Raw genomic sequence first — 21,004 nt, 5'->3', positions numbered from 1 at the left:
GAGTATGTTATGTTATTTGGCAGGAAATTAGGTTTAATAAGTGATTTTAGTTGTTTAATAACATAAAAACTAGCTTCAAAGAAGAAGAAGAATTAAGGAAGAATATTATCATATTCTATTTGATCGACTTCATTAACTTTTCCAATATTATTTAGAAAACGTATATTAATTCTTACATTCAAATTGATAATCTACAAAAGATTCATGATCATCAATAACCGAATTTCATATAACTGTCGAATGCCTCTAATCAATATATTAATAAATTAATGTCATATCTCCTAGATCCATAAATGTGGTTTTCAAAAGAATTGGTTTTGCTATCCAGAAAAGGCTAGCGGCGCAGCTTGTTGCCTGTTTGCCTTCAATCGATATGTATTGAACTATATAATTCATATTAATTTAATAAAAAAAATGTCCAAAATACTAATAAATTAATTGATCACACTCAACAATAGTTATCAATATTTCAGTTTAGCATATATAATTTTAAAACAATATACTTTCGCAAGATTTCAATGAATATGAAGAGTTTATTATGTGTTCGAATTGAATGTCGTATGGTGAAGTACAAATATAAATTAGTTAAGTTACATATAGTAACCGTCAACGAAAATTAACATTTTAGACATTATCATTATATCATTTCCATCAAAAATATATTAAATATCACAACCATTGAATTTTTTTTAACTAACCATACAATTACATGCAACCAAAAAAAAGGTGTAAAATTGCATTTCATCCTTGTCATGTAAATTACACATTTCTAACATTGAATTGATTATTATGTTAAAAAAATTTAACACTTTGTTCACTATAGTTTTATTATAGGAGTTATGATTGTTTTAATGCTTTAAACATGAAATGGATTCTACCAACCCTAAAGACCGACAAAAACATAGAAAATTATTTGTGGATAAAAAAAAATCCAATGTTACGTCTACCATGTCAATTGGTAATTATTTGTCTTAAATTCAATGTAATTCGATTGACAATCATTTTTTTATTTAACATATTTTTCACAAATATTGTTTTATATATTTTGAGTTTGTATGTCACATAACCAACATAAATTTATATTAATCATTGTCACTATTATATTGTAACATCTTGATTTTTCTAGGTATTCCATTTTGCCCATTGGTTTGAGTTTTGTATGCAAATTTAGCCCCAAGTTGCATTTTTGTAATTTTGGGCCATACTTGTGTACGTTGGGCGTACGTAGCCAGGGTGCAAATCCTAAATTTTAGTGTTTTAACCATATTTAAGCATCATTATAGCCCCATACCATTCATTAACTCCGACCTCCCTCTCTATTTCGAAACCCTAATAGTTTACCTTAGGGTTTAGAAGGTAAACCCTTGTATGATTTTAGAAGGTAGACTAAGAGTTTACCTTGTATGATTTATTAGGAGGTATGTAGCATCCTCGTTTCGACCGTGTGAGCCTGTTAGCTACTGAATGCGTTCATGAGGTGAGTCTTCTTACTATACTATGTAGGGTGCTAGTTGTCTTTGCGATTCTTGCATGGAAGACCAGGGTTTCGCTCCTGACATTTGTATGAAAGACCAGGGTGTGGCCACTAGCATTTGCATGGAAGACCAGGGTTTGGCCCCTAACAAATGCTTGGAAGATCAGGATCTGGCCCCTGACACTTATACAAGTAAGACCATGATTTGGCCCATGGCAGGAAGTAAGACTATGATTTGGCCCATAGTAACCGTTTGGGGTTGAAATATACCCGTTATGTTTTGTATGGTATGTGGTATTTCGTGGAACTTGATAAGATTTGTGCTTACAGTTTTATGTATAAAATGTTTCAGGCACTTCTAGTTTGAAAGGGAAGGGCTCGACTTGATCGCACAGTATCCCCCGAATATTTATTATGCATTACCTATTGATACACTCTGATGTTTTGAGATCTTTATATACATTGATTGGTTTTAAACAAATGGTTGTATGGTTTTGGTGGTTTAAAATCAAAGTTTTTACTTAGTATTTTTGGGATGTTACAGGGTGTTACATGATTCATGCAGGAATCAAGATTGTGTATGGTTAGAGAAGATAAAGAAAAGGTTCCATGAGTGGAACAAGGCAAGAGAGTTCTTTTATGAGCATAGATGTAATCCATGAGGGATTAATAGTAAAGAACCCATGAGGGGATTCAAGAGAAGAAGAATGGTTAAGGATCTACGAGTAATCATAAGAGAGGACAGTAAGTTCGGATGAGGTTACTTGGCAATGTAATGGGATGATGTATCCCTTAGAAGATAGATGATATTAGAGTATGAGATGTGGCCGTTGGGTCTAGTTGAAAGTAGAATGTTTAGGCATGAGTACGTGAGAATAGAGATATGAAGAGGAAGAAGAGTATGTGACATGCATGCTAAGAGTAAGAGACGTGTAGAAGAACAGAGTAAGAATATGAGAAGAGCATGCATATAGTATGAGGATAAAAAATAGAGTACAAGAAAGAAAAGAGATGTAGAAAGAAGAGTTTGAGAGATGTAAAGAAAGAGAAGATAGCTAGAGTACGCACAGAGTATGAGATGAGTCTAGGAAGAGGCTAAGAAATAGTATGCATAGAGAAGAAAAGAGTAAAGAATAAGAGTAAAAGATAGAGCATGAGATAGATGAAAGATAGAGCAAGAGTAGAAGGTAAATATGAGAAACAAATATAATAGATAGATGAATGAGAAATAATACTAGTGTATGCTATTAGAGATAGAGATTAGATTGCAGATTATGAGAAAGAAAGAGAAGAAGATTAGAGTATGTAAAGATGGAAAGATAAAATAGAAGAGTAAGATTAACATAAAACATATTATAATATAACTCACCAGACCTGTGGTCTAATATATAGTTTTTCATGTTTTGTAGGTTCAGGTAGCAGTCGTGATTTGTGAGAAGACAGGAACACAAGGACATAAAATAGATTTTATTTCTTTGTTGTTTCAATTTGTATGTAAGATTTTCTTGTAAACCTGTTAACCCTATGGTGCAAAAGGGTTTAATATTCATAGAATTCCACATTTGTTAGAAAACTCTGATATATCCTTGTAGATGTATTTGTAGAAAATCCGGGTCGTTACATACATTTATAGTTTTCATGTTTTTTTTTCTTTTCTTATTTCATAGTTTAGACTAGGTTATCAATGTATGTAGGGGTTTTATTCATCGTTTTAGTTGGTTATCTATTTATTCAATTTGGTTTAATCAGTTTTTTACTTCTAAAATGTTAACCGAAACTGAACCAAATAAGGTTTGCGTAAATCGGTTTTCAGGTTATTTTGTTTGGTTCTCGGTTAAATATGAATAAAAAATTAACATTTCAAGTGTATTAAGAAACATTGATTTGTCCAAAAATAACTTAACAAACAATGTTTTTGCCAGTCGTTGGTCAAAAATAAAATGAAAAAAAACAATGAAAACTATAAATATGCATTGTGTATATATGCACATTTGTGAATATTCAAATTTGCATATCTGCCAACTTGTGCATATATGCACATTATAAAAAACAATATTTTTTTTATTATCATGGTGGAGTGGGCTTAGTAAATGTGGTGGTGTTAGTTTTGAAAAAATTTAACCAAAAAAAAATCTCAAGTTCTCACACAAATATTAGTTTTCTAAAAAACTTTTAATTGTGTTCACATTTAGTCCATTTTTTTACATTGTATATCATATAACTTGTTGAAAATGTTCAGATTTTACCCTTGTAACCTGCACCAACCGGTCACAAGGATCAAATGTGAACAATTTCAACACGTTTGATGGTATATGGTGCACAAAAAGAAAATGACTAAATGTTAACAAAACCAATAGTTCGTTACTCCTCTCAGTCATTTACCCTGGTCTTTTAACGGATATACCACTTAGTAAAATTTGTTTCTTAATGAACATAAAAAAAAAAGTAAAGGAACAAACTTCAAAGTCTGCCAAATAATTGCATGTTTAGCTTTAACGAGCGCTACCCAGAACTGGATTTAATTTATGGATAATGACTTAATAAATTATACTTTTGTAATTTGTATAGACATTAGTTACTAAATTTTTTTATACAATATATATATATATATATATATATATATATATATATATATATATATATATATACACACACTAGCCGTTTACCCGCGCTAAGCGTCGGACGGCAAATAGTTTCTTTCGGAAGATAGTTTTAATGTGATGATTAGTTTCCTTTAGACGTGAGCTATTCATTGCGGCCTTTTGGTAGACTATTTTGTGTCGAATAGTTCATTTCAACGGATAGTTTCTTGTTAGGTGCATAGTCATAAAATACGACAGAAGTTGAGTCTACATTTGAAATTTCATATAATAGTTCATACTTGATTTTACAATATATTGTTAGATTAGTGTCTAAGTCCATAACTATTTTGGTATGTACTTGACCCGATGGTGCATGGTCCTTTTGGGTTGCCTTCACCAAAGCAACTTGATAGGATGAATTATGGAGAGAGAGGATTAATTATGATTTATTAATATATTATGAGAATAATATATTAAAGGAGAAATCATATTGTTTAATTAATATTAGTCAATAATTAATTAAGAATTAATTTTGTGGCTAAAAGACATTTATTAAATAAAGGGGACTAGAACTGTCAATTGTGTGATAGTTGAATATTGGGCTAATGGACTCCATATTAGAGGAGTGGACGAATTCTATGGGGAAACCCATTAGAAATCGTCCAAGGCCTCTAAAGGAGGAGTCTATGGGTTGCTTAGGGCCTAAGCAGTCAAATTAGGGTTTCCTTGTTAGATAACCCTAATAGCCTCACTATTTAAGGACCCTTAGGGCACCAAAAACATGGCCAACTGATTCCTAAGGGTTTCTAGACGTTTTTGGGTGCCTCTCCTCTTCTCCTTCTTCATCATCTTGCTCTTGGTGTTTGTGAGCCATTAGAGGAGTGACATTTGTGACTCTAAGCTTTTAGAAGCCAATTACAAGAAGGAATAGATTGTTATTGCTACATAACAATCAAGGTATGATCTAAACCCTAATTCTTATGTTAATATTGATTATCACATGCTAGATCTAGGGTTTATGGCTTTGGATGATTATTGCATGTTTATTAGACAAACTAGATCCAAAGCTTTATGGTTTGCATGTACACCATATGAATGTTGTAGTGCTCATAACCCATCATATATAAATAACAAAAATCTGCAATCATATAGTTTTGTACATTTATAACTCGTCCAATATATAAAGTACATCAATCTGCAATCATGTTGCTTCGTCTGCTAGCCCTGCATTAAACATCAAATGAGCATCTAAGATGCATATTTGAAGAAATTGTAAAATAATAAGTTGTTGATTGTACCTTGTTAATCACATAAAACTTCTTTGTACACAACGTTTGATGTGTAGATTCCATCATTATCAAACGTTTTTTCCGGCTTTACTAATACCTTGGTATTGACACGTTTATGTTTCTTTGTGTGCTTCTACAGAAGTTCTTAGAGAAGCAACTTCTGGATCAAGAGAAGCAGAACGTGTGAAACTAAAACTTGAAATCAAAGTTGAGGTAAGGTAGGTTTATGGCATCCGAATTCTCATGAGGTCATATTAAAATATGTTATATATATATATATATATATATATATATATATATATTAAAAAAGTTCACTCTTATGAATAGTACCTGACCCCAGGTACTGCTCATGGCGTTTTACCTGGGTTACTCAACAATGGTCACCTATCTTTTCTTCTCTTTCATTCCATCGCCTCTAGATTATTCTTTTTAGCTAAACACGAAAAGGTCTCACCACCACCGCCCTTCAGGCGATCGCTCACCACCAACTCTGCCTCTTCCGTTACTCACCATCACACAACCGCCACCATCATCCAACCGACCCCTCCAACGCCCCTGTCATCCAATAGCCTCTTACACTGCCATAGGCTTGCTCCACCGTTTGGGGTTAATCTAGCGACGCAACACTCATTATGTTCTATGCCCTCTTGTAATCAACCATGAAAAGGGTCTCACCACCACCACCCTACAGGCGATCGCTCACCACCAACTTTTCCTCTTCCGTTACTCACTGTCACACAACCGCCACCATAAGCCAGCCGACCCCACAGAGCCCAAGTCATCTAATATCCTCCCGCACTGCCATAGGCTTGCTCCACCGTTTGAGGTTAATCCACCGACGCAGCACCCCTTATGCTTCTTTGCCCTCTTGCAATCAACCACCGACCACAATGGAATCGCATCATCTTTTTTTTGTCCATTATTGGGAAGAGAGTACTTGAACAAACCGTGTCAACAAGCATAAGGGTGTTCAGACGGGGAAGTAGATGAAGAACGGAAAATCCCCAATTTCTACATTTTCTTTTGGTTTGATTCGTGCTAGACACTTCAATGTTTACCCAAATCCAGATATGCTCCTAAATCAACTCCGATTTCAGTCAGGGCTTTCTTCGAATCGATTCTTCAAATTTCTTCTTAAGTTATCGATTGGTAGGGTATGAGATTTTTAGTTTTATGGTTGTTGTGTCTCCAGCTTAGGTTATTGTTTGATTAGTATTGTGTGCTTAGTTTTTGCCCTCTGTTCGGTAAAATGCTTGAGCGGTTGTTAAGGAAGATGGATAATTTCTTTTTGACTAAACTGCACAATGGAGCTTCAGAGGGGGTTGAGGTACCGGCGATGGCACAACCCTTTTAAGTTTTTGGAAACCCTAGTCGGTTTGTGTGTGTTCTTGTATATATCAGATTTATTATTTTGTGTATAAAATCTTCAACAAATGTATGTTTTTGGCGTTAGAAAATCTTTAGGTTTTGTATGTGTTGTTATATGTTAAATTTCAGAATTTTGTCTGTGTATTCATCTGGAGAAGAGAGTGGTGTTGTTGACCAGAAAATCGAGGGTGGTGGCGGTAATAACCTGTGGTGCTTCCATGGGTTGACCGGAGGCGACATTACTGACCGGTGGTGGTGGTTTTACCGGAGGACGACGAAGAATGGGGAAGAAAGGGTCTAGAAGCAGGGAACAGAATAGAAGGTGGGAGGGTTTAAGGGTTTAATTTTATTTTTATTTTTCTTTTATCAGAAAAACATTAAAGTAATTTTAAAAAAAATAAAAAATGATAAAATGAAGGGCAAACTCGTCATTTAAAAAAATTCAAAACAAATCGGACCAAACTCGCAACAAAATAAAAACTTTGGACCTGTGGGTGCTAGTCCAAACCTTTTTGGACCAAAGTGACAATTTTGAGCAAACCACAGGGACCATTTGTGTAGTTTAGTCTTTCTTTTTTCATCCTATCTTTATCTGTTCTAAAACTTCACGAGTTATTTAAAAACTAAAAAGCTACATCTGCTAAAAATGTGATTTTTTACAAAGGTAAGTGTTATTTAATAGGTTTACAATGGCAAATACGTGGTAGCTAAATTCCAAAGAATGTAAGTGTTTTGTTATTTTTGTGATATTTAAGAAAGTGGAATGCTATTTTTGGAGTTAAAAAGGCAAAAAAAGAAAATTTCAGAAAATTTTGGTATATAAGTAATCTCTAATTTCAAGCCATGTGATATTTAAACAAAGTTGAAAAAAAAAATTGAAAACTCTCTCAACACTGTGCTTCTCCATTTCCTACAATATTGATCCAAATCAAATAGTAAAATCAGTTTTAGTAGTGGATGGATGGATGGTAGTATTATTCACCCAAAACTACTTTGTTGGGAAATGACACTCCCTCACAAAGATCAATAATCACCAAGTGAAAACCAAAATTTGACTCTAAAACCAAAATAATATGGTACTTGTGTTTCTAAAACAAGAATAACTTGCTACTTTGATATTTGTCTGCAACGAGTAAACATAATTTACCTAATTGCCCTTGTACTAACTTTTTGTCACTTTTGTTTGTTGAAGTTGCAAGTACTAAAAGGGTGACCTGCATAGTTAAAAGATGAAGGTATTTTTTTAGATTCTTTTGTCTGTTTAAATAAAAGGTAGTTTGCTTTCAACTAATTTTTGAAAAGAAAACCTTTTCCGTTGTAAATACCATACCAGGTCATCATATTTATATACTTTTGTTGGCTTGGCTGTGATGATATCTGCAGAGCAGAGATAAAGCAAGAGCCTAAGATTGATCAGTTGTTAAGCCTTGTGACTCTGAAAGGAAAGCTCCAATCTATCATTATAGGTAAAGTGATTGATATATGTTTGATTTCTAGGATCTGATTAGAAGAAAAGGTTTGCTTCATCTTTGGTTTCATGTTTGCTTCAAATTCAATTGCAGTAATCAATTGGTCGGAAGTGAAGGTTTACAACATTACTAAATCGATAATTTTGGGAGTAATTAGGTATCAGCCAATTTTGCATTTTGGCTTTTATTTTGTTTTAATGGTAAGAAATGTTCTAAAATCATTCATCTTTTTCATCTTCATTATAACTTTCAGGCCGGACTTTCACCGTCTCTTTCTCGTAACTTTTTCCATCTTCAACAAGTTGACTTGCATCATACGACATATACCATACTGGTGGCGGTGCAATTATGAACTATTTCAGAAAATCGACATTGTGTGGTGTTTTTCAGTTTATCAATTGGCGTACCTCATTTTTTTTATTCTTTTTGTTTTAGGGGGCTACCAAAATGTTATTTTGATAAGAATAGACTTTATAAAATTGGTCTTTGATGCCCCATAGCCTAACCTTAATGCATCTTGCATACTTCTATATGATTGATTATTGTTGAATTAATGGGTTTTATAGTAAAAAATATCTTTCAAATGCAAATACCTTTAATTCAAGGGCTACCGGCTAGGGAGGGGTAAAACTGTTGCTTCTGCTGTAATTGTTTTCTATGCACTTACAATTCCAAATATGGAATTTACTCGCAAGGATGTAGACTTGAGAGAATGTTATCATGTCATGGGGGAATGATGATTGCATGTATTTGGTACATACTAATACTATACAATTCATAATTTTCATACATATTTTGTGAGGCCCTCATTATGTCATTTTTTCTAATATTTTGACTGTTTATGTTTCTTATTATTATTACTTTTTTAATGCCAATGTCAGTTGCATTTTAATTTTTCTGGGTTTTAAACTTACAGATACACATCAGAATGTGTGTGATTGAGTTTAGTAAACACGTTTTGTGTCTTTATTCTAGACGAATGAATTTATAATTCGTCCATTCCCTATAAACGTTTCTTTAATTGCAAAAGAGAACAAGACCACTCTTCCATCGGTTGGGCTTTTCATCCATCGTAACATATCATTCCTTCTATGGTAATTTTTGTTATGATACGTTATGATGAAAAGTCCATTACTTGAATCAATGATTTTTTTTGGCTATGACCACAAGGTGCTCGATTTAATGCCAATGTCAGTTGCATTTTAATTTTTCTGGGTTTTAAACTTACAGGTACACATCAGAATGTGTGTGATTGAGTTTAGTAAACACGTTTTGTGTCTTTATTCTAGACAAATGAATTTATAATTCGTCCATTCCCTATAAACGTTTCTTTTGTTATAGCGATTGCTATTCGAATTATGATTTTCTTTGTATACTTTTATCAATTATCTAACCAAAATGGTCTTAATTTTGATTATCTTTTTTCTATATCTTTCATTATTTACTTAGTAATGCTCACTAGATGCTATGAAATTAGTCTTCAAATAAAATTTGTGATGTTTTTTTTGTTTGTGCAGGAGTATTTGGCTAACTATTGTTATTGTTACATATTGAGAAACATACATCGTTGTATACTATATAGACGGAGATGCCGAGCAGGAACAAATCATTGATGCTAAAGGTAAAAAGTTTTTTTTAATTTAAAAAAAAAAAGAAATACAATGATTTTTCCTTTTTTTAAAATAATTTAAGAAATGACATAATAAATAATTATATTAATTGAACCAGCTGATGTTCCAACAAAATTATTAAAATAAAACTAAGCTTGAAGTTTTATTGTTAGTAAGTTAGTTATCACTATAATGAGCACTTCCTTTACGTAAATACACTAACTTCAATTCAATGTAAAACTGAATTAAAATATATAGCATAAGGCCATGTGTTCTATTGATTTACAGGTATTTCCAGAAAAAATAAACTCTGCTTTCATGATTAATTGACTCTCAAACGTTGTCAAATTGATGAGAGGGTGTTTGTTTGAAGACTATTCCAATATTCAGAGAGTCTATTCTGATGTGTTTTCTTCTTGGTATTTTAATTGTAGTCTTATATCTCTTCAATTATTTGTGAAAATTAATAATCGTTTGAATATCAGCGAAATTCCAGAAAAAACAATGCCATTTGGATTTCTTTTAGTTGAACAACCCAAGAATAATGATTATAACGGAGCAGTGACTAAAAATAATGTAATTAAGGAGTTATAAATTTGGGAGATTGGAAACAAATTTTTACTAAATGGACACATTGACGACTTAGGTAAGTGCGATCTCTATTTCACCAATTTTGTTTTTTGTTTTTTTTTGTTTTCTTTTATTGCAAATGTGGCAGCATAATAGCAAGTTCTTGGAGGAAAATTCAGGTTTAACTGAAACCTTTTAACCTAAAATTAATTTTTAACTGGAAATTATAATTCTTTTATGTTGCAAGGAGTTTGGCAACTAATAAGTTGATATACTTGAATAGGATTTCACGTGCTACACTATAGTGTAAGGTTCATTTCATTCTAAATGGGGTTCATTAGCTACACATAATTGGTCAGTTAATATAAAGTCAGTTAACATAAAGTATTAAGTATTAAGTTATGGTTAAAAATACATTAGATTGTTGCTGTAAAATTGCTGTGAAAATGTACCGTTTTGTGAACAAATTGATATAAAAATGACAAAATCTGATAAAATTGCTCTTGACAAAAATGTATCAAGTTTTTGCTGATATTTTTCTTGGCATCAGTTAGCCTTATTAAACAGAAAAAAAATTACATATAGTTCTTTAATTAGCCCATAATGGTATGTTTGTCTAAGATGAAATACATAAACAAACCTTCAAACTCTTCCCAAATTCTTGGTAATTGGTATATAGTTGTTATGGGTGATATATGCTGCATAGTCCCAATTAAAATCCATATTTTTCTATAAACAGAATCTGGGAATTTTAAATGGCCGGTTGTTGGTGAATATGATAAGCGTAAGAAAGACAAAAGTCGGTGCTAAACAAGTAATTTTAAATGGCTGTTTCTACAACTTCACCATTTGTTGACTTATTGCACATTTTTATTACATGAAAGCATATCTTACTGTGTGTGCAAATGGTTTTGGTCTCTAATATCTTGGTATAATACACATTTTTTTTTACATTATGCAATTTTAAATCTTTATTCATGAAGATCTTTTCAGTTTTGATATTTGGATTGGTTTGTTTTTACACAGAAGGATGGGGCTGATAAGATTAAGGAAGCAACCCAAATTAAATTGAAAAACAACAACAGCAGTGAGTGTTTGCAGGCTGAGTTAAAGATTCTTTTCTTTGTTTCTAATTTTATTAGGATAATTTGTTTGCATTTGGCTTCTAATTTCTCTATTTTAATTCTTATGAGATTCTTTTTTTTTTGTCATGTTTTAAATTTAGTTTCGCTTGCTAAATGTTTAAGTATTTTCATTCTACCGAACCTTTTTGGCATAGTTTAAAAGTCTACGACAAATACATTTCCCATATTATTAGCCAAACTAAAGTACATTGCTATTTATGTAATGGTTTTTAAGAAAAATGTGTAACTTGGGAGATTTTTTATGGTGTTTATCATTAGTAATCCGGTCAACTCTACAATTACAATTGCTATAGAAGTTTTCAAGAAAGTTGTATGCAAACTGGTTCAATAATCATAATAATTAACAAACCCAACAACGACCCCTCCGCTCCATACGAAGCATGGGCACCTTTCTAGTTTACCATTAAATTAAGATTTGTTATTGTTCAAGAAACATTATTTTATGTTTGTTTTTTGGCAGCCTAACATCTATGATTCGGTCATCTTTTCCAGCCGAGACATACAGGAAAAACCTACATATCTCCAAACAGACCTTCTAGCGACTCTGACCAATAGGAGTCAAACACAAACACAAAAAAGGTCAACAACATGAAAATACAGACACATACTATTTCTGGGTTTAATTTCGAATTCTCCATCTCAAGAACATGAACACACATAATTTGCATATTTGGGTTTCCCTCTCCATCACACTATCAAATCTATAAAACGTTTTGTATCTCAGAAATTGTTTTGATTTCTTTTTTGTTTCTTATTATTATTATTATTATTATTATTATTATTATTTTTCAGATTTGGGTTTCCTTCTCTTTCTAAAATTGTCTTTTTTTCAACTCATCCAATAATTAGGTATGAAATAGATAGATAGAAAGATGAGAAAACAGATAGATAATGGTGTGATAGTATATGATGCATCTAGAGGGATGGAAGGATAGAAACTAAAGCCTATATCTAGATTTATAGGAGGAAGTGGGGAATAAATTAATTTTATAATAAACCACAATCTCAATGGAATGGAAATTTCAAACCTTGGGTGAAGAGAGGTTTTGTAAAATTACACAAATAAAGGAAAATTTAATAATATGAGATTTTAGAATCATTTTTTTAACAAGAAACGGGTTGAAACGAAATTTAATACCAAATACATTTAAATCCATTAAAATTCTTCAAACCAAATAATCCCTAAAACTTAGAAGTAGATAACCCAAGTAAAAAACGCAGTCGTAGATAACAAGGAAATTGACGACACATACATCAACTCCTTTTTAGAGAGTGTCGTCAGAGAAACCAACACTTAATTACAAGGTTGGATATTCGGTGCATGTTAACAACTTAATTATTATACAATATTGCCTCATCCGTCTTATATATAAATATTTATTTGATTTATTATTCCATCCCATACATATTAATTAACTATCCATTTGGCATCTCTTCATGAAGCACAACTTGATTCCCAACTCGTTGTCTGATACTTTAATCAAATAAGTGTACATATGTAAGACAAAGTTGTTTATTAAGCTACCGGTTAACACGAGACATTCAAATTGATCTTTTACCAATAATGATTGTACAATCATTTACAAATTAATTTCCATGGTATTAATTTGGTAACTCATACAATATTTTCTTTAATTTTGCGACTTATTTTCATACGAATTACATTTTTACTATTTCTTAAATTGACAAATACCTTTTGATAGTTTTTACTTTTACAATACAAACTTTTCTTATGCTTCACCAAGATAAACGGAGTGGTAGGTCTGCATATATGAGGTAGCTGTTGTCATTTACTTAAACATTAAAGGGCATTCATGGTTATTGTTTTGTATAAATATAGTAGCTTCTTCTACATGTATGCATCAATCTAATTCAATGGAGGAAAGTAATCAAATAATGCTTCTGGGCACAGCTGCAAGCCCGTATGTCAACAGGGTTCAGTTCGTCCTCAACCTTAAATCTATCAAATACGAATTCATTGAGGAAAATCTTGCATGCAAAAGTGATCTCCTCTTGGCATCAAACCCAGTTCTAAAAAAGGTCCCTGTTCTTTTACAAGCAAACAAACCACCGCTTTGTGAATCTCTTATCATAATCGATTACTTAGAGGAAATCTACCCCAATGTCCACAAACTCCTCCCAGCTGATCCTTTAGATCGAGCCATTGTCCGATTTTGGGCCAATTACATGGATAACGAGGTATGTTGTAGATTAGGTGATTTCACTTTCCAAAACACTCCTCAAGTTATAACAAAAAACATTGTACTTTATAAAATGTCTATCACACTAGAAAATTTTATAGTTAGATTAACGAGTTCTTAAATATAATAGAAAAGATATGTCGGATAAATGATAGATTTGTAGATCTAAAATAATGTGATTAAATTCTATATTTATATGAACAAGTTCTTGAATATACTAAAAAAATATGTCGGATAAATGACAGTATTGTAGATCTAAAATAATGGGATTATTATTAGACCACCCCAAATATGTTTATACCAACATAGTAGCAACATAATGTCTTACTAAAATGCTATTTTCTCAATGCCCCACTGATAGCGACCGATTCGAGGTGGTCAGCCTCCCAAGAATAATAGAAAGGAAGATAGGTGAGAGCCGATTATGGATGGCTATTCCCCAAGAACAAAGATAATGAAATAGACTAAAACATACTTTTTTCTACCTCTCCTCGTAATGCAAATACATCCATATATATATATATATATATATATATATATATATATATATATATATATATATATACATATATATATATATATATATATATATATATATATATATAATCCTACTACTAGCTAATAATAAGGAAAACATGTAATCATGGGTAATGAAAACGTGTACTAGTAACTAAATGGAAATATGCATGCATGGTTGGAAGCTTCCAGGAGGTAAGGTTGGACTTTTTCAATTGCAAAGTAATGCCGACGTGTGAACCATATTATCAATCCAGTTGGGCGATGGAGGTGGCCTCGGGTATAACCCTAGACACGTATCAATTCCTCCGCCCTTAAAATTGACCTCGTCCTCGAGGTCCAACAAATAAATGTTTAGAGTAAAGAGGGTGTTGAAACATTCGTCAAACTGACGGAAAAATATCTTCAGATGTCGGATATGTCCATAGGTAGTTGTCGATGGCGGTTGTGGGAGCGGTTCCTTTGGCGATGGTGGCAATAACGGTTTTATCTTCAATTGGATTGGTGACGGTGGTGGTGTTGGCGGTGTTATCGGTTGGAGCGGGACCTTTGGCGATGGTGGCAATAACGGTTTTATCTTCAATTGGATTGGTGATGGTGGTGGTGGTGGTGGTGTTATCGATGGAGATGTCGGTGTTGCTAGTAGCAACGATTGTGATATGGATGTCACTGGTGGTGGAGACGATGGTGGTGGCGGTTGTGACATGATAGCCCCCATATTTGTGCTTACGAACAATGTCGTAGTAAGGATTGTAGTGGTTTCGGTTAGCTTGGCGATGATGGCATCGAGGCGGTTGTTGTTGGCGATAGTTATGGCAACGAGTTGAGCCAATTGGTCGGATATGGAGGCAAAAGACTCTTCCCGATGGAGAGGCATTGTGAGTTCGGGAATGAAAGCACCAAATGATAGCGACCGATTCGAGGTGGTCAGCCTCCCAAGAATAATAGAAAGGAAGATAGGTGAGAGCCGATTATGGATGACTATTCCCCAAGAACAAAGATAATGAAATAGACTAAAACATACTTTTTTCTACCTCTCCTTGTAATGCAAATACATCCATATATATATATATATATATATATATATATATATATATATATATATATATATATATATATATAACTAAATAATCCTACTACTAGCTAATAATAAGGAAAACATGTAATCATGGGTAATGAAAACGTGTACTAGTAACTAAATGGAAATATGCATGCATGGTTGGAAGCTTCCAGGAGGTAAGGTTGGACTTTTTCAATTGCAAAGTAATGCCGACGTGTGAACCATATTATCAATCCAGTTGGGCGATGGAGGTGGCCTCGGGTATAACCCTAGACACGTATCACCCACCTACACAACTAATTTTATCAATCAATCTCAAGTTTTTACCTTTTATCACCAATATAACCAAACATATAATATTATTTCTTTTTTCCATTTATTATAATTATTTAGATTTTTATATAAATTTTGATATTTAAAAAATAATAAAATATATACTTTATATGTATATTTTAACAACCTCGTTATAATTGAAATAAAATGTGCATTATATTAAAAGAAACAAATGGAATTACAAATTGATGCAATAATAGAAAAATTACACATATGAAAGATTACATAACTAATAGTCATCATCAACTTTTTGGTGTTTGAAAATCTTCAAACAGATTTCTAGAAATACACTGTAAAGTTTATTAATTGGGTATACGAAACACTTGACTCAGATTTGGAGAAAACTAATGGTGCGTTTAGTTGCGGAAAAATGGACTATTTTCCGGAAAATTTTTCCAAGAAAAATGAGAATTTGAAAACGCGTTTAGCTCGTCTATTTTTCTAAATTTTTCACGGAAAATGAAAATTTTCTGTTTTCTAAAATTACAAAGAAGTTGGAAATTTTTGGAAAACTGATAATAATTGTTTTTCACATTTTTTTAATTCCAAAAATTTTCTTAAATATAAACACACACCCACTCCCACCCCATCCACCTCTACCTGCCCCCACCTTAACACCCCCCACCCACACACACACACATACATACCCACCCCCACACACATCCACCCGCACACACACACCCACCAACCCATAAACACACACACCCACCAACCCATAAACACACACACACATACATACCCACCCACACACACACCCACCCACAAACACACACACACACATACATACCCACCCACACACACACCAACCCACAAACACACACACACATACATACCCACCAACGCACCCACACACACACACACTCACACACATACCCACCCACACCCCCACAAACACAAACACACACCCACACACACAAACCCACACCTACCCCCACCCCCACCCTCACAGACACACACACCCACACACACACAAACCCACACCTACCCCCACAAACACACACATACACACTCACAAACACACACTCGCACCCCCACCCACCCAACACCACCACCATAATCACCGACCTACCATCACCATCACCACCACCACCACCACAATCACCGACCTACAATCACCATCACCACCACCACCACCACTAATCCGTCACCAGCACCACCACCACCGCTGCCGCCACCATCACCACCACTGACACAATTGCCGACGCCACCACCATCGCCTGTCAACACCACCACCGCCGCCAACCCGCTACCGTCACCGCCCCCACCCACACCTTACCACCGCTACCGTTTTCTAAAAATGAAAACCGATAGAAAAATACACATCTAAACACGTTTTCTAATTTTCTAAAACTGAAAATGAAAAATGAATAAGTTTAACTAAACGCGTTTTCTAAATTTTTCAATGAAAAATGAAAACGGAAAACGAAAATCGAAAAGGGAAAACAAAAAACGGAAAATGAAAATTGTTTTTCCGTAACTAAACGCAACCTAAGAGTTTTCTTCAGACCGGGAGTTTAGAAGATTTTGAAAAATCTCCATAAAAGTCGGTGTTTGCGACTCTACTTATCTATAAATGATGTGTAAGAAGTAGACGAAGAGATAAATATGTCGAAAATTGTGGGTTGCTTTTGCATTGTCGTGCGTGTGTGAGCTTTGAAGAGACGGAGGAAATGTTCCTTCCATGAGGGGGCTTTAAACCTATATATATATATATATATATATATATATATATATATATATATATATATATATATATATATATATATATATATATATATATATATATATATATATATATATATATATATATATATAGAGGTTTAAAGCCCCCTCATGGAAGGAGCATTTCCTCTCTTTGAAGTTCACACACGCATGTATTGTAAAAATGTATCAAAATTCATGGTTTTTAATTTCTTACAAAAAACGAGTATAATATATATAAAATATATTTAAAAAAATAACAAAAAAATGAGAGGTAGTGAAAGGTCTTCATTTTCTGGCTTTTGGTGAGTGAAATATAAGTGAATGGACGTGTGGACATCTATTGTGTGGACTGTGCTATTCTGTGAGAATGACAAAGAAAATATGTTGTTTAATAATATGAATACGTTCAACCTTACATAACTATTGTCATTATCACACATTCTCACTAATTAAATCGTCTATAAGGTTATTATAGACTTTCTATTATTATTCTCATTCTGTCAGAATGTTGTCGGAATGTTTATTGAGTCGTATTCTGTCAGAATGATAATGAGTGAAAAACGATTTGTGAGAACAAAAATGAATAAGAATTAATGAGAATGCATGAAAATGACGATATTTTTGTAAGGTTGAACGTATTCGCATTACTAAACAATGTATTCTTTTAGTAATTATCAAGGTTCTAAATAACGTAAGGCGTGACTTGGCGGCAATGTCAAGCCTCAAGCTTTTCCGAGCCTTGGCGAGTCACGTCGTTTGTTAGGCGTGACTTAAGGCGGCAATTTTGTATATAATTCATATTTTTATATGTATTTTCTACTATTATTCATTTTTATACACATATATGGGTCAAGACGGCATTTTGGTAAAGCTTGGCGGCATATACAAGCCTTGGAGTCATGGCGTGCCATGGCGGAGCCATGTCGAGCTTTTTAGAACCTTGGTAATTATCATAAAATCGTATTGTCCACACGTCCACACAATAATTGTCCATCCACATTATAGCCTAGCTCTCTCTCTCTCTCTCTCTCTCTATATATATATATATATATATATATATATATATATATATATATATATATATATATATATATATATATATATAGGTTCTATGGAAAACAAAAAACCCTAAAAATCATAAAAATGAATAAAAAAAATACTTATAGATCACAAAATTTTTTTATGAAAAAATCGTATGTTTTTAAATAAATTCGTTGATTTTTTTTTTGAAATATTTTTTTTAATTTTTTTTAAAATAATTGATTTTTTTATTTTTTTTTTCAGCGAATTTATTAAAAAACCTGCGATTTTTTCATAAAAATTAAAAAAAAGGTTTGTAATCTCTAAGTTTTTTTTATGCATTTTTATGATTTTTAGGGTTTTTTTGTTTTCCAAATAACCTTTATATATATATATATATATATATATATATATATATATATATATATATATATATATATATATATATATATATATATATAGTTTTAGGTTCTATGAAAAACAAAAAACCTTAAAATTCATAAAAATGCATAAAAAAAATACTTAGAGATCACAAACCTTTTTTTTGAATTTTTTTATGAAAAAATCGCATGTTTTAAAATAAATTCGCTGATTTTTTTTTGAAAATTTTTTCTTTTAATTTTTTTTAAAAAAAATTGTTTTTTTTCAGCGAATTTATTAAAAAACCTGCGATTTTTTTATAAAAAAATTAAAAAAAAAGTTTGTAATCTCTAAGTTTTTTTTTATGCATTTTTATGATTTTTAGGGTTTTTTTAGGGTGTTTTTGTTTTCCAAATAACCTTTACATATATATATATATATATATATATATATATATATATATATATATATATATATATATATATATGAGTTTTTTCCAAAAACATGAAAATTTCTTTTTATGAATTTTTTAAAAAGAATTTATGCACTTCTAAAATGCTTATATATAAGCATTTTTGTCAAATAAGATGTGTATACATATAATGTACTTCACATTTACATTACATTACATGTTATGTACATATGTACGTTTCAAAAAAAATTACGTTTTTTTAAATAATGTTAAAAATAGTGTAAAAAATAGAATTTGTTATTGATCGTCTTATCCTTCTTTGCATAACTATGTCAAATTGTGTGTTTCGTTTTCCTTTTAGATTATTCTATATTAAGGTAACTTTTTTAACACAAAAAGTCACTTTAATATCTATTACAAGATATTAATCAAATTAATTATAATCTATACGTTTTGTCTTATTGTTGCTAGCGATATTTTCAACTTATTATATGGAGAAGTTGAGTTCCATTGCAATAATCACTAGCATATTCAATCATTGTTAAAAGAATTTACTTTTGATTTGAGTTTACATATAAGATATTAGCTTTTATATTAAACATCAAAATATGCTTATAATATGGTGTTGTAAAAATATTTGAGATGTATAATCTGTTTGACTTACATATACATATGTCTAAAACGTTTTTGAAGGTTTTACCTTTATACGAAAAGTTGAGGTGTACACCTGACAAAGAAGGAAAAGAAGTAGTAATAAAGCAGATTATTGAAGAATCATGTTTGATAGAAAAAACACATATCAAGTTTAGTAATGGGAAGTCTTATTTCGGTGGAGAAGATGTGGGTTATTTGGATGTTGTTCTTGGAAGTTTCATAGGTTGGACAAGATTTGTTGAAAACCATTATACTTTCAAGATATTTGATGGAATTAGGACACCCAATCTTGTAGAATGGGCAGAACGTATGACATCACATGAAGACATTAAAGATGTGATCCCAAGTGAGGAAACACTCATGAATTTCTATATGATGATTCAAGAACACAAACAACCAAGAGCTGTTTGAAGCTATATTAGGGACACACTCGTGAACTTATATACGATGCTTCAAATTCATAGATCAATAAGTGCTTGTTTGTAATTGGATTTTATGTTTATTTCTTGTTTATATATATATATATATATATATATATATATATATATATATATATATATATATATATATATATATATGTCATTGTATTTCCTTTTAGTTTGAACTATGTATCATGTTTTATGGTACAAATGTCCACAATCTTACTTCTGTATTGTAAGTTTTGTATTATGACTATCATAAATGTCTGAATTTATTGTTCAAATAATTATAATTTTTTAAATTCATCGGTTCTGCTATAAATAAAATATAATTAAAATGTGATAAAGTGTTGTAATCGGTAACCACATAATTGTTTCAAATACTCAGAAAAATCAAAATTTATATTATCTTATTAAGACATTTTACTTTTGAAACTCTAACATAGTTAAACATATAATTTTTTTTTCTAGTTATACTTAATTTGAAAATCTAAACAATTATAATATAGTACTCTGAAAAACTCACCTATAAAGATTTTTTTTTCTTATTTTTTCTTATTAAGACATAAAAATTTGAAAATCTAAAAATATTCGATTGTAGTTACCACTTGTAAATTATACATTTAAATTTGATTTTAGTTGTCATTTATAGTTTATTTTTCAAAATCATGCATGTTTAAACATTGTACTAATAACTATTTTTCTTGTTCAGACCACTTTTTTTATTTTTTTTAATTAAGACATTACATTTTGAAAATATAACATGTTTAGCTATTTGTCTTTTTTCATACTTAGAGCCTTTGTGCTATGAAAATCTC

General features: G+C 31.7%; 1 protein-coding gene across 1 annotated transcript; it reads left to right on the top strand.

Moving 5' to 3' along the window:
• Positions 1 to 13,360: 13,360 nt before the first annotated feature.
• On the top strand, positions 13,361 to 20,247 carry LOC145162518 (glutathione S-transferase U17-like). Its single transcript, XM_079081637.1, has 2 exons — positions 13,361 to 13,706; positions 19,807 to 20,247. Exons 1-2 carry the CDS (start codon positions 13,365 to 13,367, stop codon positions 20,176 to 20,178), a joined length of 714 nt encoding a protein of 237 aa, XP_078937763.1. The 5' UTR covers positions 13,361 to 13,364; the 3' UTR covers positions 20,179 to 20,247.
• Positions 20,248 to 21,004: the final 757 nt, after the last annotated feature.

This window comes from Lactuca virosa, chromosome 3 (assembly GCF_052849685.1).
Source record: "Lactuca virosa cultivar CGN04683 chromosome 3, Lactuca_virosa_CGN04683_v6, whole genome shotgun sequence".
Classification (NCBI taxonomy): domain Eukaryota; kingdom Viridiplantae; phylum Streptophyta; class Magnoliopsida; order Asterales; family Asteraceae; genus Lactuca; species Lactuca virosa.
The sequence above is the reverse complement of the archived record's forward strand: the minus strand, read 5'-3'. Positions and strand labels throughout refer to the sequence as shown.

Excerpts from the sequence above, each read along its gene's own strand:
- LOC145162518 (XM_079081637.1), top strand. The coding sequence starts at position 13,365 with ATGCATCAATCTAATTCAATGGAGGAAAGTAATCAAATAATGCTTCTG. Across the intron at positions 13,707-19,806 it reads CCAATTACATGGATAACGAG|GTTTTACCTTTATACGAAAA; the intron begins GTATGTTGTAGA and ends ACGTTTTTGAAG.